The sequence below is a fragment of the Tasmannia lanceolata genome, unplaced genomic scaffold (genome assembly GCF_043159265.1).
Source record: "Tasmannia lanceolata isolate RefF3 unplaced genomic scaffold, GAP_Taslan_0.1 ptg000020l, whole genome shotgun sequence".
Taxonomy (NCBI): domain Eukaryota; kingdom Viridiplantae; phylum Streptophyta; class Magnoliopsida; order Canellales; family Winteraceae; genus Tasmannia; species Tasmannia lanceolata.
Window position 1 is genome coordinate 22,778,133 of NW_027518697.1, and position 26,363 is coordinate 22,804,495.

General features: G+C 38.5%; 1 protein-coding gene across 1 annotated transcript in view; it reads left to right on the forward strand.

Moving 5' to 3' along the window:
• Positions 1 to 11,567, forward strand: part of LOC143854320 (SH3 domain-containing protein 2-like) — a 30,539-nt gene extending 18,972 nt beyond the window's left edge. Inside the window, exons 9-10 of the mRNA XM_077364204.1 lie at positions 106 to 180; positions 11,245 to 11,567. Of these exons, the coding sequence (XP_077220319.1) occupies positions 106 to 180; positions 11,245 to 11,361 (192 nt within the window). The 3' untranslated portion in view covers positions 11,362 to 11,567. The remainder of the gene's footprint in view (positions 1 to 105; positions 181 to 11,244) is intronic.
• The last annotated feature ends 14,796 nt before the right edge of the window (positions 11,568 to 26,363 follow it).

The following is a 26,363-nucleotide window of genomic DNA, read 5'->3' on the forward strand; positions in this document are numbered from 1 at the left end:
GGCTCCCTTCCATCACTTTTTTGCAAGGGTGCCCTTCATTTTAGGGCTCCTCATGTTTATGTCATTCCTGTGTTCTTTATTTCATTACATTTCTTTTTGGAGCAGGCTATGCATTCATATCAAGCTGAGTCAGATGTGGAGCTGAGCTTATCAGTTGGCGACTATGTTGTTGTCCGAAAGGTTTTTGTATCTTCCTTCACTGTGATGCTTCCGTTTGACGTATCTTTGCATGTATTTCCAGTGATGTGTTTCCTTTGCCTTGAAAGTATTTGTTAATGTTTTATAATGCTTATCCCAACATGTTCATCATTTAGCAATAGCGATTACACTTGCACAGGAGAGAGTAGTGACCGCCTTGAAACACTCATAAAATTGATGGAAAGGAAGGTGTTTGCCTCTTTGGGCTAGCACTTCATGGTTATGAGCCATATGTTCCGTAAAAAAAAAAACGTGTAATGACATAAATAGTTTTTGATAGCAAGTTTTTAAATGTCAATTTCGATATGCATGTCGGTCCTAGTCTGTTTTGGTCATGGGTTTTAGTGGAAATCCTGTAAACCTCGAAAGTGTATGGAAATGCACGCAAATGATGGAAATTTAATATGAAACTTCAAGAAATGCTAGAATAAGCACAAATACACACTTAAACCATCACATAACCAAGACAACCATCCATATTTGGTTTAAAAAATAGTCAAACACCCTATGTCATGCATGTGACACATGTTTAGAACTGTAAAGTCCATTCCAACTGAAAATGTGTACAACCACATATATGCCTGCTTCAAATAAACACAAAACATAAGAAAAAATCACTCCATCCATTAATTCCATAAAAAAAAGTACAATATAGTGTAATGGAGTACAATATATTGATAGAAATTTAAAGTATTTTCTAACACAAATAAATAAGATAACTAATTTTTAAAATAATAAATCTGACTATTTATTGCTAGATTGCGCAAGAAAAGTTAGAAACTAACATGCGTATAAAATAAGTTTTTCAAAAATATACTTTTTCCTACTTTAAAATGATTTTCTAATAAAAAAATAAAATAAAATATAGGAGAGTGATAAATCGACCACCATATATCTTTTTTTTTAAAAAATTGACAAATATATTCATACTAGCAAAATTTACAATGGGAACCAGTAGTCCCACCAGATTTACATAGTATGAATTGCCTAGGAGTATTCTCCTTGGCCCAAAAAAAAGCCCATTACCCCTCATACTACCCCTTACATTACCCAAGCCTTCATTGTAACGAATCCAACAAAAATGCCCTATTGTGGGGCCCACAAAGTCAGAACCGTGACTTGCCACGTCACACAGACTTCGGCACTACAATTCCGAATTTGATTTTCAAAAATCTTGCTCGAAGGCCAAGAGCTATTGTGCGCCCCTAACTGTGCACGTTAGCCGACCACCCAACAACACCGTCGGATCTCCGGCGGCCTCCACCTTGTTTCACCACCAAAATCCGGCGGGTCATCCTCCAATCTCTTCTACGTCTATTCCACAAAAGTCAATTCCGCGAGGGGAGTTTCAACCATCACCATCGTCATCAAGCTATAGTTGGCCTTCCACGGCTCCAGGTCCAGCACCCTACGGCCTTTTGCGGCCTCCGGCAACCTCCACGGTTTTCCTCTGCTCCATATCAAGCTTCACGGCCTCCACGGCTCCCAATCCAGCCTCCACGGCCCCAGATCCTGCCTCCACAGCCTTAGATCTAACCACCACGGCAGAGCCATGCTCCAGATATGTCTCCCCATCACACTCGTCCTCATGCCACCCACGATCTTGATTTCGAAGACCACAGCTTCCTACAGTCAAACCCAAACACCCCATTGCTAAATCCGTCGATCTACAGCCTCCCATATCCCTCATGGCATCCAGCTCCGATAATCCATGGCCTCTACAGCCTCGCAGCGCATATAGCTGGCCTTCCACGGCTTCAAGTCCAGCACCTCACGGCCTTTCATGGCCTCTGGCAACCTCCATGGTTTTTCCGGCTCCAGATCCAGCTTCATGGCCTCCATGGCTTCAGATCTGGCCTCCATGGCTCCCAATCCAGCCTCCACGGCCCCACATCGTGCCTCCACAGCCCTAGATCTAGCCACCATGAAAAAGCCATGCTCCAAATCTGGCCTTCAGGGTTCCCGATTCGGCCTCCATGGTTCCCGATTTGGCCTCCACGGCTCATCTTTTGCCAACAATGGGAGAGACAAGAAAAAGAGGGCGAGACTGAAAACGCAGCAATGGGGAGAGATGAGAGGGCGAGATTGCAAAAAGAGAGAGAGATAGGGGGGAACGAGCAAGAGATAGAGGGAGACGAGAAAGAAAGAGGGAGAGGGAGAGAGAGGGAGACGAGAGAGAGGGGGATGAGAAGAGGGAGACGAGAGGGAGAAAACGCCTCCCTCCCTAGACGGAAGCCCTAGGGAGGGAGCTTTTTTGTCGCCTTGCTTTTGGCTTCTTTTGTCCGCATGACCCCCATATATCTTAAATCGACCCCTTTTTAATGTAAAACGTTAGGGCGTTGAATAAAGTTGCCACCTGCCGTTAAATGCCGTATAGGTGGACAACTCACACCTCCTAATGTTTAAAGTTAGAAGGGGTCGATTTAAGGTATATGCGGCGATTTATCACTCCCCTAAATAAATTTATTACTTGTTGAAATGAAAAATATCTGACGTTGTCAATCGTTAGATTAGGCAAGAACTCATATACAAGACAATTAGAAGCTAACATGAACATGTAATTTTTTTATTTTTTTTTTTTGACAATAGAATTTTTTAAAGGGAAAGGGGCAAAGCCCGATGGACCGAGATGGTATAATACAAGCCAAAGCAAAAGAAAGAAGAAAGCAAAAGTTACACTCATCATGGAGGAAGATGATCGGGCATCTCTAAGTTGAGCGTATTAACTCCTGCCTGAGAAATGTGATCAGCCTCACTATTAGTCGATCTCCTCACATGTTGAAATCTAACTATATGACCCTTTATCTAGTCCAGGATCTCTTCAATTGAGTCGGTAAATATGCACAGATTAACGGTTCCCCTGCCACCTCATAGCATTATGCGAATCTCCTTCCATTATTATAAGACTATCAAAGTCTTTGTAATCCATTTCAAAAAAAAAATAAATTTCCATGTAAAAAAAAAATCGAAGTCTTTGTAATTCACCAACCGGATCCCATTTGAAGAGCAAACACTTTCGCCTCATCAGCATCTTTAATCCCAATAGGGTCAAAAAAGGCCTATTTAGTAACACATTTGTTATCGACCCGCACTCCTGTTGGCCTCAGGTTTCTAAGATGGATCCATCGAAGTTAAACTTAGCCTGCCTAGTACTAAGAGGGGAGTGGGGTCCACTTAGGAACATGAGAGCTAGCCACCACTTTGCTGTTGCGCACCTCAATCCATGTGCGACGTATAGTCGATTCGAAATTTCCCTAAAGAAGAACTGCAGCCCATCTGACAATTATCGATACAAAATCTGCTGACAATAGAGAGGGTCTTTAGTCTCTCTTGAAAATTCATCTTTTTCTTTGTTTCCAAACAATCCAACAAATTGCTTGCAGTGATAGAGACCACAATGCTCTTCCCCTCAAAAGCCAAGTTTGAGGTTCCAACCAACAAGGAAATCATTTAAACTATTAGGTAAAACCCAAGCAATTCCAAATAAGTTTAAACAAAAACTCCATATAACTCTAGCCATCCTGTAATGAATGAAAATATAGTCAATAGCATTGTTTAAAAGCTCGTTGAGTCGACTCGGAACTCGCCCGAGTTGGCTCCCTTTTACCTTGGCCGCGTTCAGCGTTCCACCACATCCGCACTCCGCGTTTTTCCGTACAAAGTCAATAAAAACTTCTTTGACTCTTCCGAGTTATGACCGCGTCAACCGTGTTCCGCGTCCGTGCCGAGTCAACACGGATTTTCCTTGGCCGCGTTTCACGTCACATCCGCGTTTTTAAACACTGATCAATAGACTCTCTTGCCTGGAGGTTTAAAGCACAATGGTCCACAATGATAACATTGTTGTTCTGCATTCATCAACCATCATGATCTTATTAAGGGTAGTAGTCAAGCGAAACACACTTAAGATTGTAAAGTCATACCCGAGGAGTGTTTAGTCTAGGCTAGTGGTGTTGGATATATGCATTAAACGTTGGAAGAGAAAAGATAGAGATGTTAGACATCGGAGGACTGGGTGGTGGAATCTAAAAGGGGAAAAACGAAATATGTTTAAGGATAGACTGCGTAAAGAAAGACCTTAGAGTCGTGACGAAGGGACTAATATTATGTGGAATGAGATGTCTAGTTATATCAGGAATGTGTCTAGAGAGGTACTTGGAGAATCTAGAGGGAGTGGGCCGCCGTCTAAAGATAAGTGGTGGTGGAATGAGGAGGTCCAAAAGGCGATTAGGTCTAAAATGGAGTGTTATAAATGTTTCCATTAGTGTAGAAATAAGGAAAACAATGAGAAGTATAAATTGGCTAAAAAAGAAGCTAAGAAGGCAATAAGGGAAGCTAGAGGCAAGGCCTATGAGGATTTGTACCACAGGTTAGGGACGAAAGAGGGTGAAAAAGATGTTTACAAGCTTGCTAAGATGAGAGAAAGGAAGAGCATGGACTTGAATCATATAAAATGCATCAAAGATGAGGATAAAAGATTGTTAGTACAAGAAAACGAGGTTAAAGAGAGGTGGAGAAGTTACTTCGATAAGTTGTTTAATGGAGAACCCGTAGCGAATTTGGGAGAACTTGATAACGCTTTTGATGATACAAACCAGAGGTTTGTCCGTAGAATCCGAACATCAAAGGTAAGGTCAGCTATGAAAAAGATGAAATTAGGTAAGGCTATGGGGTCTGACGGTATTCTTATTGAGACTTGGAGATGAAATTAGGTAAGGCTATGGGGTTTGACGGTATTCTTATTGAGACTTAGAGATGCTTGGGTGATGTGGGTTTGGTTTGGTTAACTAGATTATTTAACAATATTTCGAAGACTAAGAAGATGCTTGATGAGTTGAGGAAGAGTACATTAGTACCTATTTATAAGAATAAAGGGGATATCCAGAGTTGCATCAATTACCGATGAATTAAGCTAATGAGTCACACCAGCTTTGGGAGAGAGTAATTGAGCATAGACTAAGAAAAGAGACTAAAGTGTCAGAGAATTAGTTTGGCTTCATGCCCGGACGATTGACTATGGAAGCTATCTTCTTGATTAAGCGGTTAATGGAGAGATTTAGAAAAAAAAAAAAATGACCTTCATTTGGTATTTCATTGATTTGGAGAAAGCGTATGGTAGGGTTCCCAGGAGTGTTATGTGGTGGGTCCTTGAAAGGAAAAAAGTGCCTACTAAATATGTCGATATGATTAAGGATATGTACGATGGGGTAGTAACTAGTGTCAGAACTACGGATGACATGTCTAGTGAGTTTCCAATTACAATAGAACTGCACCAAGGATCAACTCTAAGCCCTTATCTTTTTTTTCTAGTTATGGATGAACTTACGGAGGGTATCCAGGACGACGTGCCGTGGTGTATCTTATTTGTAGATGACATAGTATTAATTGACGAAACCAAAGCAAGAGTTAATGGTAAGTTAGAGTTATGTAGAACTACTTTGGAATCCAAAGGTTTTAGACTGAGCAGGACTAAGACAGAGTATATGGAGTGCAACTTTAGTAATGTAAGGAGGCGGGGCGGGGATGTAGTAAATATGACTGGACAGGAGGTACTTTAGGGGGATATCTTTCGGTATCTTGGTTCAATCCTACATAAGGAAGGAGAGATTGAAGTGGATGTTAACCACAAAATAAGAGCAGGTTGGTTGAAGTGGAAGCATGCTTCAGAAGTTTTGTGTGGCCGTAAAATACCAACCAAGTTGAAGGGAAAGTTCTATAAGACAGCTATGAGGCCAGCCATGCTGTACGGCTCAGAATGTTGGGCCACCAAGAAGCAGCATGTGCATAAGATGAGTGTAGCGGAGATGCGAATGCTTAGATGGATGCGCGGCCACACAAGGTTAGATCGAATTAAAAATGAAGACATCCGTAAAAAGGTGGGGGTGACACCAATTGAGGAGAAGATGAGAGAGCACCGCTTAAGATGGTTTGTGTTAGATTATATGCCCTGAAAAACCGGTAGAATGACATTTTCTAATCAATAAAGATTTATTTCATGACATAAATGGGTAATTATAATAATGAATGTATGTGATGTGCTTGTTTATTGACACATGTTCGTCCTTAGGTAGCATGGTAGAAATGCCATGCTCAAAGGATTCACATATCCAAGGGAGCAAGGAGATATGGTATCTCGGTTCTATGCAAGCCTTAATAGTTCCTAGTTGGGAAAGAGACTGGACATCTCTTTTTGTATACAACTAGCACCAGTCTTGCCTACATGCACGTGTCGTGAGGTGACTTATCTCGGTCATCTGGGTAGTGGACCCTAAGCAAGAAGAGTGGGTGCGACAATTGGATCGCGCAACCGAACTGGATAAACAAAGAACAACTTGTGGACAAGAAAGTATAAAGTTCTTCTTCCAGTCAGGACCCTTCACATTCCCTTAGACCTGAAGGATCTTATTGGTCTGTCGGCCCGTTCTAGGGTCTTAGTCTATCTTATAGTGATTCTATTTTAGAGTCACATTCGGATAGAGTTATATCCTAGAGCAAACCCTCGAGACCAATAGTGATACTCAACAAGGGATTCTTCGCCTTAAAAGTTAGGGATTGATATCTATAATTTTATCAGAGCGGTAGGCCTATTAAATAGCATGGCCTGGCGGATTTGATAAAATGCTTATCAGAAAGTTTTATGAAGCATTGAATTGTTTTCGAAGGATTTTACAAATGCATTTGGAGGCCGAACACTGGTTGACCAAAATGGTATACCAAGAATGGGCCAAGGGGGTAAATGGTGTCCACCTCCCGTATGACTCAACTCAGTAGATGTAATTACGAAGAAAGGACTTGCACATACATGATGTGATTAGGGGTAAGATGATTTGACGGTCATCTTCAGGGTTACGTCTCGATGGAGGCCATTGACCTAATGTGAGTGTAGTTAACTACAGAGCGAGATCGCAGTGGGGCCCACCATAGGGTTTTGCAGGATTGACCGTCGGATCCCTGCGACGATCCCACTCATAACTTGAATGACCCGATAACATCCAAACGGACCAGGGTTCCGCATTTTATGTAATTGCACGGACGGATATGATCCGTTAGATTAATGTGGATATTAATTAAGTAAATAAATAAATAAATATATATATATATATATATGTTGATATATGTATATATACATGTCTTTGTTAAGTAATAAGAGACAGTGAGAATTTTTCGAAGACAAATTGGAGCCGAAATAACTCCCATTGGATATGAACCATATGAGTTATTAATTAATTAATTTGTTAATTAATTATTATACATTATTATGTATTATTAATTTGATTAATAATAAGCATAATAATGTGTGATTCAAATGAGGATAGTTATTCCCAAACCAGTTTTGCAAAAGTTGCGGAATTGGAATGGAATTGGGAATTGGGAATTGGACTACACATTTGGATAGGGTTTGTGAGGCCCACCACACTCCAAAATCAGTTGGAGAGCTAGGGAAAAGAGTCTCAATTGCTCAAGGACGTTGAGTTGCACTCAGACTCCTTGTTGGATAAGAATTGCTAAATTGTAGTATCTACAAAGCAAGCAATTTGTTTCCAACACCAATTCTTATGAGATAAGGCAACAAGGGCTGGAGAGAGACTTCATACACGTTCTCCCATGTATCTTAAGTGTCCCCACATAGCCTTGGATGTTTGGGAGAGTCCCAATGGCTCGAGGAGTCTCAATTCAAGTTGGTTTCTCAATTGAATAGGAATTATGAGAGAGAAACAAGGATTTATGAAACCAAAACTCTATTTTCTATAAATGAGAGAGGGCTGAACGAATTTTGAAGGAGGAATACTCCAAAATTCGTCCTCCCTTGCTTCATTCTTTGGAAAATCGTTTTCCATCTATCTCTATCTCTCTTCCAATTGAAATAGTTTCAAAGAGAAAGGCTTCCAATCAGTTTCTCTATTCTCTACAACAAAGGTACTGATTAGATCAGACCTTAAAGAAGTGAATAAGAGTTATTCACATCCACAATAGTTCGAGCAAAGAAAAAGAATCCATCGGTTCAACTTTCGGGGTTCTCGACGTTCAGAACAATCACAAACGTTCGAAGAGTAGATCAAGCAGAGTGGTTCATTGATTTTTTCTTCAAAGAGGTATTGCTTTATGTTTAATTAACATAATTAACTAATCTAGACGCTAGGATCTTGGGCAATTGCAAGATCGAAAAGAAAAATTTAAAGTTTATGCGATTTTTATTCCGCTGCGCATAGCGATCTTGCCGGAAGGGGATGACCTTCCTTTAGTTTCGGCATATCCAACGTAGGCCTTTAGATACTCCAGTGAGTAGATGTGACTCGTGCCAGGTTGATGGGGTAAAAAGAGGTAGGGGTAGACCGAAAACAACTTGGGTAGAAACAGTGAGGAAAGACTTGAGGGCTAGGAACATAACAGAGAACATAACCTTGGATAGGATAGAATGAAAGAAAATGATCCTTGTAGACGAACCCAACTACTTTTAGGATTAGATTTAGTTAATTTGAGCCAGGTAGATCCTTTCACCTTCTTCATGAAAATTTTCTAAAGGATTCATTAGCCGACCCCAATTCGTTTGGGACAAAGGCTTAGCCGTGTTGTTGTTGTAGTCAAGCGGAACACACTCTCTAGGAGGAGCAGGAATCCTCCAAATTCCGGAAGCTGGCGAGGAGGGCAAAACCGACATGAGGTGGTGGCTTCGTTGTAAATACCGTTTTGTTTGGTGTTTCGTTTTGGTCACTCGTACGAAACCTTTGGGTGTTTTCGTTTCAGAAAAGTTGCTACTGCCAGAGATTTTTTTTTTTTTTAGTTAAAAGGGTCGCCCAGTGCATGAGGCTCCCACCATTTCGAGGTCTGGGGAGGGCTAGATGTACACAGCCTTACGCCTGCTTTGCAGAGAGGCTGTTTCCATGACTCGAACCCATGACCACCAGGTCACAATGGAGCAACCTTACCGTTGCGCCGAGGCTCGCCCTTTGTAATAGTTAAATATTAAAAAATTCAAAAAATGAGAAACTATCCGAAAATATATAGGAAATCATTATACCAACCAAATTTGACAAAAAGATACATTTTATTACTTAAAACATCAAATTATTGCAATACATCAATGAAAGTAAGAATAATTAATCATACAAACTGCTAAGAATGCTACGGAATATATCTTGTTTATTAAATTTAATTGAAATAGAAATAAAGCATGAAATGCAACTAAAAATGTAGTATGCTGCCTTTGGAAGGAGAAAATCACCCTTAGGAGGTGGAAAAAACAAAAAAAATTACTAATCTATCCACAATATGACTAGAGATGGGTTGAAGGAATTAGGAAAGATAGAATGTAGAAGTGAAGAAAATGGGGGCTTAGAGGGGTTTATATAGGATTTTTAGGGTGTGTTCGGGAAGACTTTTCATTCTCGCCAAAAAATTCAGTTAGAAATGGATTGATGAGAATCTGCAGAGCGACTCTGAGTCGCTACATGGAATCTCATCAACTACTCGTACAAAAAGGAGAAATAACTGAAACGGGCTTAGCGGTCTGTCACACCCGAACAAGAATCTCCAGATTTTCTCGCTTTTCTCGTTTCCGCATCTACAAAATCGATGAAAACCTCATTTTATAATGGCTGCCGAACACGCCCTTATTTTCATTTGGGGAGGCAAAAAGATGAAAATACCTGTCAAACAACTATAAAATAGTATAAATGGACATAAAATGTGGGTAAAATAGTAAAAGAAAATAAAAAAGCCTTTAGAATGGTATAACTATAAATTAAAAAAGATAGCTTCGGACAAAACATGGCGTTTCAGACGAAACAGGCTCGTGTTTCGGCTGGCACGGATGAATCAGGATGAAACACACCCACATGAATTGAAATTCCGACCGGTATGATTTGTTACTGGTTTTTGTACCATTTTTCCTAAACGATACGAGTTGTTGATAACTTTGATCCAATTTGGATGAAACCAAGGTTTTAAATTTCGGTTTCGGAATGCGTTTCGGTACTCAACGAAATCTAACGAAATCGTTTAACGCCTATTTTATCTCCTACATAATTTCGCCCGGAATTTCCAAAATTTCGGGGTAATATTAAATAATTATCAAGACTCTAGATATTTGGGTGAAATCCCTTAAATTTCGGACGAAATTTCGGGATATGAAATTTCTATCAAAATAAAGTAATGTTTCGATTTCTACCCATTTCGATTTAGGTTATTTCGGTCGAAATTTAAAACCTTGGATGAAACAACACAAAATCGACACCTTAGGGTGGTGGTAGTAATATAGATTGGAGGGTTTGCTTATCTGTCGTAATTACAAATTCATATAAAGCTAGTAATATAGATTGGAAAGTTTGTTTATCACCTTATCTTTCATTTCTTATGATTGCCTTTGTAGTGCTTGTACATCGAGGACTATATTGACTCCACATTTTAAACATCATCTGTTGCTGGTAACCATAGTCACAGAAATTTCTCCAATATTTTCAAAAATATCACGATAGTTTGCGATTTTTTTATTAAACGACAAATTCCCTAAATTTTACTGATATTCTTCATATTTTCTTTTTATCGTGAAAAAATCCCAATAAATTCACGATATTATTAGTTGCCTTAAGTTTGTTCGTAAAATTTATATTTTTATTTATTTTAAATATTTTTTTTCTCAGATTTTTCCCAATGTAAACAACCCTCGCCGCCCCACGCCCACCCCCCAAAAAAAATAAAAAATAAAAAATCTCGAGACACCCTTCTCTAGAAATTCCCAATACATATTTGTGACTGCTGGTAACACTGCTCATTTGGCTTTTCCTTGTGAATGATCAGTATGTTTCTCCATGGTTGAGTCTCGTGGGCTTGTTCTGATTCATCCCTCTTTGATTCAGTCGTTGGCTTTTTTGACACTGAAATGCTTTTTAGTCTCGGTTCCTTTCGATGTAAAATGGGCGTAAAACAACTTCTACAAAAATGAGTGTAAAATTTGTTTTACACCCATTTTACGGCCAAAGAAACAGAGAATTTAGTAATTTTTGTTACCCTTCTTTACCATCCTCATCTTTTTTCTACTACTTCCAGGTAGCTAATAATGGTTGGGCAGAAGGCGAATGCAAGGGGAAAGCTGGTTGGTTCCCTTTCGGATACATTGAAAGACGGGAACGTGTTCTTGCGAGCAAGATGGCTGAAGTGTTCTAGAGAATCTCTCTATTGGGAGGGAAAGCACAGGATGAATTTTGCTTATATCTGAGAGGTAGGGTGAGTTTATGAACCATACATGTTGCTTGTTGATCTGTGATAGATTTTAATATTTTTCATCTAACTTTCTGTCAATCATGGTTTGAGTGATGATATTTTTCTTTAGTATGGTTTTATTGAAGAAGGTATGTGCTATTTTGTTTTCTCCTTGGTTATTTCTCCAGGACTCTGATTTTTTCGAAAATGAGTGCAAAACCAAATTTACGCCCATTTTTCATTTAAAAATGTGTGTAAAATTTATTTTACGCCTATTTTATGTCGAAAGCATGGGAGCCTAGGTGAACCATTTTGTAGCTGCTATCACAACACCCCCTTGTTTTTGTATCGACAAACTCTATCGGCCGTTTCGATCGCACCATTCTTTCCACCAACCCATTCATCGTCTGTTTTGAATCGCACCATTGGATCCGAATGCAATTTACCCGGATCAGAATCCAATTGCCGTCAATCGCATGTAGATGAGACCTTGAAGCTACGACAAACCTTCTAAGAAAGGCTTTCTTTGCTTCTTTTTCAGTTGATTTTGATTTTCTGTCAACTTATTAACGTTCAACACCATTATCTTGTTACTTTGTTTCTTCCTTTTTTTTATTATGACTTATCTTTTGGAGATTATGATTTGTTATGATTATGATTTGTTATGGGTCGAGTAGGATTTGTTCGCATGTGGTTACTTAAGTGCTTATTGTGAGTACTGTTTTAAATTTGTGAAAAGATATTTAAAACCATCTTTCTTAAAAAATTAATTCTGTAAAGAAACTTTAAAAATACTTTAATATTTCACATTTCGGCAAAACACTGTTGCAATTGAAGCATATTCATACGAATTTATAACAAATATCCTTGTATCTTATTCACATTGAGACACTTTACAGGGACTTTAAAATTGTGACAATATCCAGCAATCCTATTAGTGTTCATTGTGATAATGAAACTACAATCTCAACCATAAAGAACAGTGAGATTGACTCGAAAGGAATATATATATATATATATATATATATATATATATATATATATATATATAGAGAGAGAGAGAGGAAAATGATTGTGAGCTTGAAGCTCATATAGCTTATATGAGCTTGAGGGCCCAAACACATGGGTCCCACATTTTTTATGGTGATCCAAACCATTCATTTGCAAGGCCTCATCATAGATAGGGTGTGCACAAAAAATCAGCTCCATTGGATCATCCTAACCCCTCCAAACGCGGAGGGCAAAAATGGGCAGATTTGTGGCAAATGGTGTCTGTCCATTTTGCCCTCCACTTTTGGATGGGTTAGGGTGATCCTATGGAGCTGATTTTTTGTACACACCCTATCAGTGTAAGGGCCTTTCAAATGAATGCTTTGGATCATCCTAACAATGTGGGCCCACATGTGTTTGGGCCCTCAAGCTCATATAAGCTATATGAGCTTCAAGCTCACAATCATTTTCCTGATATATATATATATATATATATATATCAGATAAAGGTTTCTGAGCGATACCTCAGATAGCTTTATCTGAGCAAGCTTGTATATATATATATATATCAGATAAAGGTGCCTTGTGGTACCCAGAATGGACACATATAAACGTCCACGTTTATATGCGTCCATTTTGGACACGGTATGCCCAACAAAATGAAGTTCTAGGATGACCCTTTGGTGCTGATTTTTTGGGCACACCCTATCTATGTTAGGACCTATCAAATGAATGCTTTGGATCATCCAAACAGCGTGGGCCCACTGTGTTTTTTTAAAGGGAGGAGTAGATAAGCTTATCTAGGGGAGAGACTAGAGACACTTTCCTCATATATATATATATGTATGAGAATACAGTTCCTAAGGTGTCACCTCATATAGCTTATATGAGGTAGCGCTCACAAAACATAAGGGGCCCACATTTTTGAGGTGATCGAAACCACTCAGTTGAAAGGCTCTTAGATGGATATGGTGCCTACAAAAAATCAGGTCCATAGGATCATCCTAACCCTTCCATTTATGGAGGTTAAAAATGGGCAAATTTATGGAGGTTTATACCCATCCATTTCAACCTCCACAAATGGAAGGGTTAGGATGATCCTATGAAGTTGATTTTTTGGGCACACGCTATCTATGTGAGGGCCTATCATATGAATGCTTTGGATCATCCAAACAAAGTGGGCCCCTTATGTTTTTAAGCGCCACCTCATATAAGCTATATGAGGTGACACCTTAGGAACTCTATTCTCTCTCTCTCTCTCTATATATATATATATATATATATATCTATATATATATATATATATATATATATATATATGTGTGTGTGTGTGTGTGTGTGTGTCAATGTTACCTGGACCGCAGCTTGTCCCGGTACGGGGTACGATGGTAGCTCGGTATGCGGTACGATGATGGTATGCTATGTTGGTTCGCTATTTGGGGTCGTAGTCAGTTTGGAGAGCTATTTCGGACTCTCTCTCTCTACACACACACACACACACACACACACACACACACACACACACACACATATATATATATATATATATATATATATATATATATATATGAGAAAACGGTTCCTACACATGTGTAGAGAGTTCTCTACACACTAGCTTAAAATACAGTGGGGGCCCACATTGTTTGGGTGATCCAAGCCATCCATTTTAAAGGCCCTCACATAGATAGGCTGTCTACAAAAAATCAGATCCATAGGATCATCCCAACCCTACGATTTGTGGAGGTAAAATGGATGTCTTTAAACCTTCACAAATTAGTCCATCTTTTGCCTCCACAGTTCGAATGGTTAGGATGATCCTATGGATCTGATTTTTTGTGGACACCCTATCTATGTGAGGGCCTTAAAAATGAATGGTTTGGATCACCCAAATAATGTGGCCCCCACTGTATTTTAAGCTAATGTGTAGATAACTTATCTACACATATGTGTAGGAACCGTTCTCTCTCTCTCTCTCTCTCTCTCTCTCTCTCTCTATATATATATATATATATATATATATATATATATAGGATAATGATGTGAGCTTGAAGCTCATATAGCTTATATGAGCTTGAGGGCCAAATACATGTGGGCTCACATTGTTATGATGATCCAAAGCATTCATTTGACAGGCCCTTACATAGATAGGGTGTGTACAAAAAATCAGCTCCATTGGATCATCCTAACCCATCCAAAAGTGGATGGCAAAATGAACAGACACCGTTTGTCACAAATCTGCCCATTTTTGCCCTCCACTTTTCGAGGGGTTAGGATGATCCAATAGAGTTGACTTTTGGTACACACCCTATCTATGATGTGGCCTTGCAAGTGAATGGTTTGGATCACCACAAAAAATGTGGGACCCATGTGTTTGGGCCCTCGAGCTCATATAAGCTATATGAGCTTCAAGCTCACAATCATTTTCCTCACATATATATATATATATATATATATATATATATATATATATATATATAGGGCTGCACATGGTTCGGTCCGGTTCGGTTTTGGGGGATTTCTTGAACCGAACCGATGCCATCGGTTTGGAAAATTTCCAAACCGTAACCGAACCGTTTGGGGGTCAAACCGAACCGAACCAAACCAATCTTGACCGGATCGGTTCGGTTCGGTTCACGGTTTATCCGATTTCCTTGAGTTGGATTGCTGCTACTTTTATGCCCTGTTTGGATTACAAGAAAAAACATTTTTGACGAAATTTTACTTCAGTTTACACGATTTAGGGGGTAATGATATATTCAAGCATATCGAATGCAGAAAAAGGGATGCATATTCAAGCATACCTCAAAGAAAAAGGGATGCATATTCAAGCATACCTCAAAGAGTAGAGATTTGAGAGAAAAGTCCGAATCAAATGCTAGGGTTTTGCCGTTTCGCAGATCGAATGTGCAGCTACCGAATCAAATGCACAAAATCCTTCTTTCGCGAATCAGAAGCACAAAATCCTTCTTAGGCTAGGGTTTTTCCGTTTTGGTCGAGAGAGAGTGGAGATAGAGTAGAGATTTGAGAGAAAAATCCGTCAGCTAGGGTTATGAGGTTATCCCTTTTCAGTGTGTAATAAGTTATTCTTTTGGTCTTTGGTGTTATATTTCAGCCCATTTATTTACTTGGAACCACCAATTTTGGTCGGTCTCTTCTCTTTCCAGTTAAATACATTAGATTTGGGTGTGCCAAGTAAAAAAAAATGATATATATATATATATATATATATATATATATATATATATATAGAGTTAAGTGAAGCTACACATACGTGTAGCTAACTTAGCTACACCGACGGCTTAAAATACAGTGGGCCCACATTATTTGGGTGATCCAAACCATTCATTTGATAGGCCCTCACATTGATAGGGTGTGCCCAAAAAATCAGCTCCATCGGATGATCCCAACCCTTCAAACTGTGGAGGCAAAAATGGACAGATTTGTGAAGGCTTTTACACGTCCATTTTTGCCTCCACAAATCGTAGGGTTGGGATGATCCTACGGAGCTGATTTTTTGGGCACACCCTATCTATGTGAGGGTCCATCAAATGAATGGTTTGCATCACCGAAACAATGTGGGGCCCATTGTATTTTAAGGCGTCGGTGTAGCTAAGTTAGCTACACGTATGTGTAGCTACACTTCTCTCATATATATATATATATATATATATATATATATATATATATATATAACAAAAAATAAAAAAATGGCAAAAATACCATCGGTTCGGTTCGATTTTTCTGGTTGAAATTTTTCCTAAACCGTGACCGAACCGATCCAAACAGTTTATGGAAAACCGAAACAGTTACCGAACTTATCCAAACGGTTTATGGAAAACCGAAACCATGACCGAACCAATGCCACTAAAAACCGAACCGAAAGGCCCAGTTCGGTTCGGTTTATCGGTTTAGGCGGTTAAATGTGCAGCCCTATATAGGGCGTGGTTCCTGAGCTAGAGCTTATAATAGACCATCTCCCATAGTAGTTTGACTCATCAAACCCATTCATTTTATACTACCTCACATAGATAGGGTGTTCCTAACAAACCAGCTCCATACCATAATTCTAACCACCCGATCTATAGGACCATAATTTCAAGTCATCCATTTTAAACATCCACAAATCATAACCCTAACACTAACCCATAATCCTAACCATAACAATAACCATAATCCTAACTATAACCTATAGAACTAATGGGTTGGATGACTCAAAGAACAATGGGAGATGTGGTTTCTGAGCTCGAGCTCAGAAACCTTTTCCATATATATATATATATATATATATATATATATATATGAGGAATAAGATTGAGCGGTCGACTGCAACTAAGTTTAGGTGCGGTCGAGGGCCCAACCACATGGGTCCCAAATTTTTTGTGCTGATCAAAACCATTCATTTGCAAGGTCCCATCATAGAGAGGGTGTGTACAAAAAATCAGGTCCATTGGATCATCCTAACACCTCCAAAAGTGGAGGGAAAAAATGGGCAGATTTGTGGCAAACGGTGTCTGTCCATTTTGCCCTCCAGTTTTAGATGGGTTAGGATGATCTTACGGAGCTCATTTTTTGTACATACCCCATCTATGTAAGGGCATTTCAAATGAATGCTTTGGATCATCCTAACAAAGTGGGCCCACATGAGTTTGGTGCCCTCGACCGCACACTCCTTTTCCTCTCTCTCTCTCTCTCTATATATATATATATATATATATATATATATATATATATATATATATATATATATATATAGAGAGAGAGAGAGAGAGAGAGAGAGAGAGAGAACATTTCCTACACACTTGTGTAGGTAAGTTACCTACACACTAGCTTAAAATACAGTGGGGGCCCACATTGTTTGAGTGATCCAAACAATTCATTTGAATGGTCCTCACATAGATAGGGTGTCCACAAAAAATCAGATCCATAGGATCATCCCAACCCTACGATTTGTGGAGGTAAAATGGACGTGTATAAACCTTCACAAATTAGTCCATTTTTTGCCTCCATAGTTTGAATGGTTAGGATGATCCTATGGATCTGATTTTTTGTGGACACCCTATCTATGTGAGGGCCTTAAAAATGAATGGTTTGGATCACCCAAATAATGTGGGCCCCACTGTATTTTAAGCTAGTGTGTAGATAATTTATTTACACATATGTGTAGGAACCGTTTTCTCATATATATATATATATATATATATATATATATATATATATACACACACACACATAGAGAAATGGTTTCTGAGCTCGAATTCAGCCTGAGCTAGAGCTCACAAACCACATCTCCCATTATTGTTTGAGTCATCCAACCCATTCATTCTATAGGTTATAGTTAGGATTATGGTTATGGTTAGGATTATGGGTTATGATTTGTGGAGGTTTAAAATGGATGGCTAGAAATTACGATGCTATAGATTGGATGGTTAGGATTATGGTATGGAGCTGGTTTGTTAGGAACACCCTATCTATGTGAGGTAGTATAAAATGAATGGGTTGGATGAGTCAAACTACTATGGGAGATGGTGTATTCTAAGCTCTAGCTCAGAAATCAGGCCCCCCTATATATATATAGGAAAATGATTGTACGCTCGAGTGTACCTAACCTTAGGTACGCTCGAGTGCCAAATCACATGGGTCCCACATTTTTTTTGGTCATCTAAACCATTCATTTGCAAGGCCCCATCATAGATAGGGTGTGTACCAAAAATCAGCTCCATAGGATCATCCTAATCCATCCATTTGTGGAGGTCAAAATGGACAGACACTGTTTGTCCACAAATCTGCCCATTTTGCACTCCAGTTTTGGAGGGGTTAGGATGATTCAATGGTGCTGATTTTTGGTACACACCCTATCTATGATGGGGCCTTGCAAATGAATGGTTTAGATGACCAAAAAAAATGTGAGACCCATGTGATTTGGCACTCGAGCGTACCTAAGGTTAGGTACACTCGAGCGTACAATCCTTTTCCTCATATATATATATATATATATATATATATATATATTTTTTTTTTTTCATATATATTTACATCAATATTATTCCATAGTACACACTACATACATTTAATACACAAAATATAAAAACCTCATTTATGTCATACATATTTTTTCAAAAAGAAAGTTCCCGTTGGAATATATGAATATCCTTCCATAGTCCGTACTACATCCATTTAAAAAACAAAATAAAAAAACCTCATGTATGCCCTACATATTTTTTTCAAAAAGAAAGCTCTAGTTCCAATCTAGCCCAAAATATATAAAATTTGTAGCTCTCTTTCCATCTCTCACTTAGCCTATATGCATCTCTCTCTTTCTCTCCCGCGGGTCGTCATTTTTGGCGATCCAGGTCGCTAGTGAACCACGTTTGGGATCGTGCAACTCCGGATGGCGAATCTGGTAACTGTGTTTGAGTATGTGTCTATATATATAGATGCAAGTAAAAGAAGGAGATAATCAGTTGGAAATCGACCCCCAAGAATTGATCGTCGACCGACTGATAAAACCTGTTGGAAATTATGTCTTTATTTGGCATGCATTCATGGGATTGAGAGGTGATTTCGAGTGGAAAATGTTGAATCATGTAGCCATCAACCCTTGATTTGAGTTCTGTGATGTATTGCTTGTGGACATTGATGAAGATCCTCACGTGACAAACCAGACACATATTCAAGGTTTTAAATTTCGGTTTCGGGGGTGATTTCAGTCCTCATCGAAACTGAAATTTTAGGCCGGAATTCCAAAATTTCGGGTGAAATCCACGAAATCAAATAAAACAATATTTTATTCCATAGAAAATTTTGACTAAAATTACGATAATTTCGGGAAAGTATTTTTTTTGCCGAAAAACTCTTTTTTTGGGTGAAATTTTGATCGAAATTTTATATGGTTTTGGGTATACCAAATTTCGGTTTCATCCTCTACCGAAACCCGAAATTTTGTTCTGAAATTTCGGATTTTGGTCGAAATTCAAAACCTTGCACATATTGCACAAACCTACATGCATTGATTTCTATAAAAATAAAATTTCAAATGAGTGTTATTATTTAATACATGGCATGTTCTTTGGGGACTTTGGTAGAGGATGAGTCTAACATATCACTTGATGACTAAACTTAGTGGATGTGACACATCAGGTGGTTGACAAATATCTTACCTAGTATGAGAGGGCAGTTATCTTAGCTGGGCATGTTATGATTGGTGAAAGCAAGGGGGCTTGAAATTTGCCTTTGATATAATAATGAATATAATTAAACGATAAATCAAATTGGGAATGCAAAAGATGAAAAAGTCTCTCCAAGTAGTTGATGTGTGCAAGTGCAGTGCCACCAGGAGTGTATATCTGTGAAATCAAGAGTTTGCCCGCGCAGTCATTTCTTACAGAATACCAAGTTCCTTGAGAGCCATTTCTTACAAACTCATTGAAGAGCTTGATGTTGAAGGCCCGAGTAGTGTTGATGTAACTAGAGAGTTTGCCGTGTACGAAAACAAGAGAAGAAGACTCAAATTTATTGCTCTGGTTCCATAAGAATGTAGACCAGCTTATGGTCTCCTCATCTCAAATTTATTCATATATTGCCTAATACAAAGAGTTTCTTAAATTATAAAATATTGGTAAGAATTAGAACAGTTTCTTTGATTAGAAACTCTTAGTAAGAATGGAAAAATATAAGCATAGGGAAACAATCAAACTAAAAAAGACGATGGCATGTTATTATGGAGAATGATGTTGTCTTGATCATAGTTGGCAAAACGCCATTTTAAACAATAATTTTTTTTGAAAAAAAATGTGTTTTATCGGTTTGCCATTTGATACTCTGTTTAAAACTTTTACAGTAATAAACTTTGAGGAAAACATTTAAAATGTATTAAATGCATTTTTTTCGTCAAATTTCCAACTTTACCCCAACTATATTTGGTGAATAACAAAATTTAAATGCATTTTCTTCTGTACCATTCTTTTAACAATGTTTTTTAGAGGAAGTCTAAACTGAAGGGAGCCCTCGCAAAAAAGAGGTGAAAGGGCTCCCCCATTGGCTACACATCACCATCATGTTTGACTTTTCAGCCGTTATTAATGCATGATGGTGATGTGCAGCAAATAGGAGAGCCCTTTCACCTCTTTTTTTTGCAAGGGCTCCCTTCAGTCTAGAATTCCTCTGTTTTTTAACCATACCATATTAAACTCGAATTTTCCGTCCTGTTTTTTCGCCGAATCATGTTTTGGAAACTATGATCTTGATTGCTTTGGTCATTAAGAGAGAGAGAGAGAGAGAGAGAGAGAGAGAGAGAGAGAGAGGTCCATTATTTTTCAAAAAGTAGTTGGGTGCACTTTATTTGATGGTCCAAACCATTCATTTTTCAAAAATGGGCAGATTTGTGTCTGTCCATTTTTGTCCTCCACAAATGGAGGGGTTAGGATGATCCTATGGAGCTGATTTTGGTACACCCCCTATCTATGTAAGGGACTTTAAAATGAATGCTTTGGATCATCCTAACAAAGTGGGCCCCCATGTGATTGGGTGCTTAAGCTCACCATAAGTTTGGTGAACTTAAGCGCACCAACAGTTTCCTCTCGCTCTCTCTCTCTCTCTCTCTCTATATATATATATATATATATATATATATATATATATATATATATATATAGAGAGAGAGAGAGAGAGAGAGAGAGAGAGAGAGAGAGAGAGAACGGTTTCTTCACGTGTAGATAAGTTATCTAGAGAACGGTTTCTACACGTGTAGATAAGTTATCTACACACAAGCTTAAAATACAGTGGAGGGCATATTGTTTTGGTGATCCAAACCATTCATTTGATTGGCCCTCACATAGATAGGGTGTCCATAAAAAATCAGCTCCATAGGATCATCCCAACCCTACGATTTGTGGAGGTAAAATGGACGTGTATAAACCTTCACAAATTTGTCCATTTTTTGTCTCCACGGTTCGAAGGGTTAGGACGATCCTATGGAGCTGATTTTTTCTGGACACCTTATCTATGTGAGGGCCAATCAAATGAATGGTTTGGATCACCCAAACAATGTGGGCCTCCATTGTATTTTAAACTAGTTATTTGCACACTAGCTTAAAATATAGTGGGGGCCCACATTGTTTGGGTGATCCAAACCATTCATTTGAAAGGACCTCATATAGATAGGGTGTCCACGAAAAATCAGATCCATAGGATAGGATCATCCCAACCCTACGATTTGTGGAGGTAAAATGGAAGTGTATTAGCCTTCACAAATTAGTCCATTTTTTGTCTCCACAGTTCGAATGGTTAGGATGATCCTATGGATCTGATTTTTCGTGGACACCCTATCTATGTGAGGGCCTTTCAAATGAAACGTTTGGATCACCCAAACAATGTGGGCCCCACTGTATTTTAAGCTAGTGTGTAGATAACTTATCTACACAAGTGTGTAGGAACCCTTTTCTCTCTCACACACACACACACAGAGAAATGGTTTCTGAGCTCGAATTCAGCCTGAGCTAGAGCTCACAAACCACATCTCCCATTATTGTTTGAGTCATCCAACCCATTCATTCTATAGGTTATAGTTAGGATTATGGTTATGGTTATGGTTAGGATTATGGGTTATGATTTGTGGAGGTTTAAAATGGATGGCTAGAAATTATGATGCTATAGATTGGATGGTTAGGATTATGGTCTGGAGCTGGTTTGTTAGGAACACCCTATCTATGTGAGGTGGTATAAAATGAATGGGTTGGATGAGTCAAACTACTATGGGAGATGGTGTATTATAAGCTCTAGCTCAGCTTGATCTCTAGCTCAGAAACCATGCCCCCTATATATATATATATATATATATATATAATTTCATATATTTTTACATCAATATCATTCCATAGTACACACTACATACATTTAATACACAAAATATAAAAACCTCATTTATGTCATACATATTTTTTCAAAAAGAAAGTTCCTGTTGAAATATATGAATATCCTTCCATAGTCCGTACTACATCCATTTAAAAAACAAAATAAAAAAACCTCATGTATGCCCTACATATTTTTTTCAAAAAGAAAGCTCTAGTTCCAATCTAGCCAAAAATATATAAAATTTGTAGCTCTCTTTCCATCTCTCACTTAGCCTATATGCATCTCTCTCTCTTTCTCTCCCGCGGGTCGTCATTTTTGGCAATCCAGGTCGTTAGTGAACCACGTTTGGGATCGTGCGACTCCGGATCGCGGGTCGGAGGGCGGATGGCGAATCCGGTAACTGTGTTTGAGTATGTGTGTGTGTGTGTGTGTCTATATATATATATATATATATATATATATATATATATATATATATATATATATGCAAGTAAAAGAAGGAGATAATCAGTTGGAAATCTACCCCCAAGAATTGATCGTCGACCGACTGATAAAACCTGTTGGAAATTATGTCTTTATTTGGCATGCATTCATGGGATTGAGAGGTGATTTCGAGTGAAAAATGTTGAATCATGTAGCCATCAACCCTTGATTTGAGTTATGTGATGATATGCTTGTGGACATTGATGAAGATCCTCACGTGACAAACCATAGACACATATTCAAGGTTTTAAATTTCAGTTTCGGGGGTGATTTCGGTCCTCATCGAAACTGAAATTTTAGGTCGGAATTCCATAGAAAATTTTGACTAAAATTACGATAATTTCGGGAAAGTATTTTTTTTGCTGAAAAACTCTTTTTTTTTTGGGTGAAATTTTGGGGGAAACGAAATTTCGATCGAAATTTTATACCGTTTTGGGTATACCAAATTTCGGTTTCGTCCTCTACCGAGACCCGAAATTTTGTTATGAAATTTTGGATTTTGGTCGAAATTCAAAACCTTGCACATATTACACAAACCTACATGCATTGATTTCTATAAAAATAAAATTTCAAATGAGTGCTATTATTTAATACATGGCATGGTCTTTGGGGACTTTGGTAGTGGATGAGTCTAACATATCACTTGATGACTAAACTTAGTGGATGTGACACATCAGGTGGTTGACAAATATCTTACCTAGTATGAGAGGGCAGTTATCTTAGTTGGGCATGTTATGATTGATGAAAGCAAGGGGGCTTGATCTTTGCCTTTGGTCTAATAATGAATATAATTAAACGATAAATCATATTGGGAATGCAAAAGATGAAAAAGTCTCTCCAAGTAGTTGATGCGTGCAAGTGCAGGAGTGTATATCTGTGAAATCAAGAGTTTGCTCTCGCAGTCATTTCTTACAGAATACCAAGTTCCTTGAGAGCCATTTCTTACAAACTCATTGAAGAGCTTGATGTTGAAGGCTCGAGTAGTGTTGATGTTACTACAGAGTTTGCCGTGTACGAAAAGAAGAGAAGAAGACTCTCAAATTTATTGCTCTGGTTCCATAAGAATGTAGACCAGCTTATGGTCTCCTCATCTCAAATTTATTCATATATTGCCTAATACAAAGAGTTTCTTAAATTATAAAATATTGGTAAGAATTAGAACAGTTTCTTTGATTAGAAACTCTTAGTAAGAATGGAAAAATATAAGCATAGGGAAACAATCAAACTAAAAAAGACGATGGCATGTTATTATGGAGAATGATGTTGTCTTGATCATAGTTAGCAAAACGCCATTTTAAACAATAATTTTTTTGAAAAAAATGTGTTTTATCGGTTTGCCATTTGATACTCTGTTTAAAACTTTTACAGTAATAAACTTTGAGGAAAACATTTAAAATGTATTAAATGCATTTTTTTCGTCAAATTTCCAACTTTACCCCAACTATATTTGGTGAATAAAAAAATTTAAATGCATTTTCTTCTGTTCCATTCTTTTTACAATGTTTTTTAGAGGAAGTCAAAACTGAAGGGAGCCCTTGCAAAAAAGAGGTGAAAGGGCTCCCCCATTGGCTGCACATCACCATCATATTTGAATTGTCAGCCGTTATTAATGCATGATGGTGATGTGTAGCCAATAGGAGAGCCCTTTCACCTCTTTTTTACAAGGGCTCCCTTCAGTCTAGAATCCTCTGTTTTTAACCATACCATATTAAACTCGAATTTTTCCGTCCTGTTTTTTCGCCGAATCATGTTTTGTTAACTATGATCTTGATTGCTTTGGTCATTGAGAGAGAGAGAGAGAGAGAGAGAGAGAGAGAGAGAGAGAGAGAGAGAGAGGTCCATTATTTTTCAAAAAGTAGTTGGGTGCACTTTATAGGATGGTCCAAACCATTCATTTTGGGCCACAATGTAAATAGGTTGTACCCCGTAAATCCACAGGATGATCTGATCATCCTATGGAGATGATTTACGGGGTACATCGTATTTATGTTGTGGCCCAACAAATTAACGGTTAGGATCATCTTTAGATGTTGGCCCCATAGTAATTTTTGAAAAATACTGAAATTCATGTGCTAAGCATAAAAAGTGATCTTAAATTCAATAGGCAATCAACACATCCTTAGTAAGCCCTAACAGATACAAGGTTTGGATTATTACACAAGTAGGCCCCCGGTTGTACTTCTATCCATTCATATATATCGTTGTATCATATAAAAAAAGCTACATAGATGTGGTTATTCGGATCATTCCTAATAAACACTCTCTAGGCCTTGCTTGTGCAAAGCCTACGTAATTAAGCGTTTTTAGGGTTTTCCTGACAAAGCTAAAATGTAGATTTTTGTAGTTCTCGATCTTCCGTTCCCTGTAAGACCCAGATTACGTGGGCCCCTCAAGATGTTCAACAAGATCAACGGTCTCTCGATTGCATGCACATGTGCCCGTATCAGATCCTATTCATCACCATTGATCTGTGACCTATGTGCATAGTCATTCTCAATGTGTCACCCTTGTCTCCTCCTACTAAAATCAGCCAAAAACTAGAAAAAAATGGTTTTTCATTAGAAGGTTGACAACTAAATACTAGAGTTTTTATATGCTGTAAGCCCTTATAGTCCTGTATTTTTTAAAATGTACTGTACAGACCACATCATATGATGATCCAAACCGTCTATGTGATAGAACACAACGTAAATAAGTAGTTCCCAAAAATCATTTCCCTAGGATGATCCTAGCCCTCCGATCTATAGAAGTTTCCATAATATGCAGTTCCACTATAGATCCGAGGGTTGGGATCATCCTATAGAAATGATTTTTTTGGGCACTATCTATTTACGTTGTTGCTTGGATCATCCTATTGTTTGGTACATACAGTACTTTTTGAAAAATAAGGGACTATATGGGCTTACACCCCTATAAAATCTCCCTATTTAACACTTGTCTCTTCCCTATTGACTACTTACGCCACTATTCTACTAGGTATTTACTTGAGACCAAACAGTACTAAGCACCAAACAAAATATTTGAAATTTTGAGCAGTATAATACTATCATATTCCGTACCCTTGAAACTTAAAGGGTATTTTCGTCATTTGCGGACAGGATAAAAAAAAGAGATTGTTCCCCAGGTTTTGAAATTTGAAATCACACCCGCTTTGCTTGTTGCATGGCCTTCAGCTCTTATCCAATAGTCAAACGACACGTGTACGTGCCACCTGGCTCCCCCCGCACCCCCGGCGGCATCTTGCACCCTCTTGTCAACAAGAAAAAACAAATCAAGCCGGCAATAACAAATCCACGGGTCCCTCGTTCTGATAATAGCACTCATCTCTTCAAATCACGCTTTCTTTAGGGCAAAGATAAAGTCGTACCAACAGGTAGCCCTCGCCGGGCAACCTATTTAAAATAAAAAAAACCCGGGAGGGTGTGGCTCTTTGGCGTAAAGTCATGGGTTTGCTCCCCAGCGACGAGCGTTCGAATCCCCCCTTGTTCAACCGATGCGCGAGGTCTACCGGGTGCCTGCATGCATCCCTAGGGACTAGTCCGCCCCACGAAGTGGGGTGGGGATACCCTATGATACCAAAAAAAAAAGAAAGAAGAAGAAGATAAAGTCGTACCCCTGTAGGATAATTAGCAGCGCTTGGACGT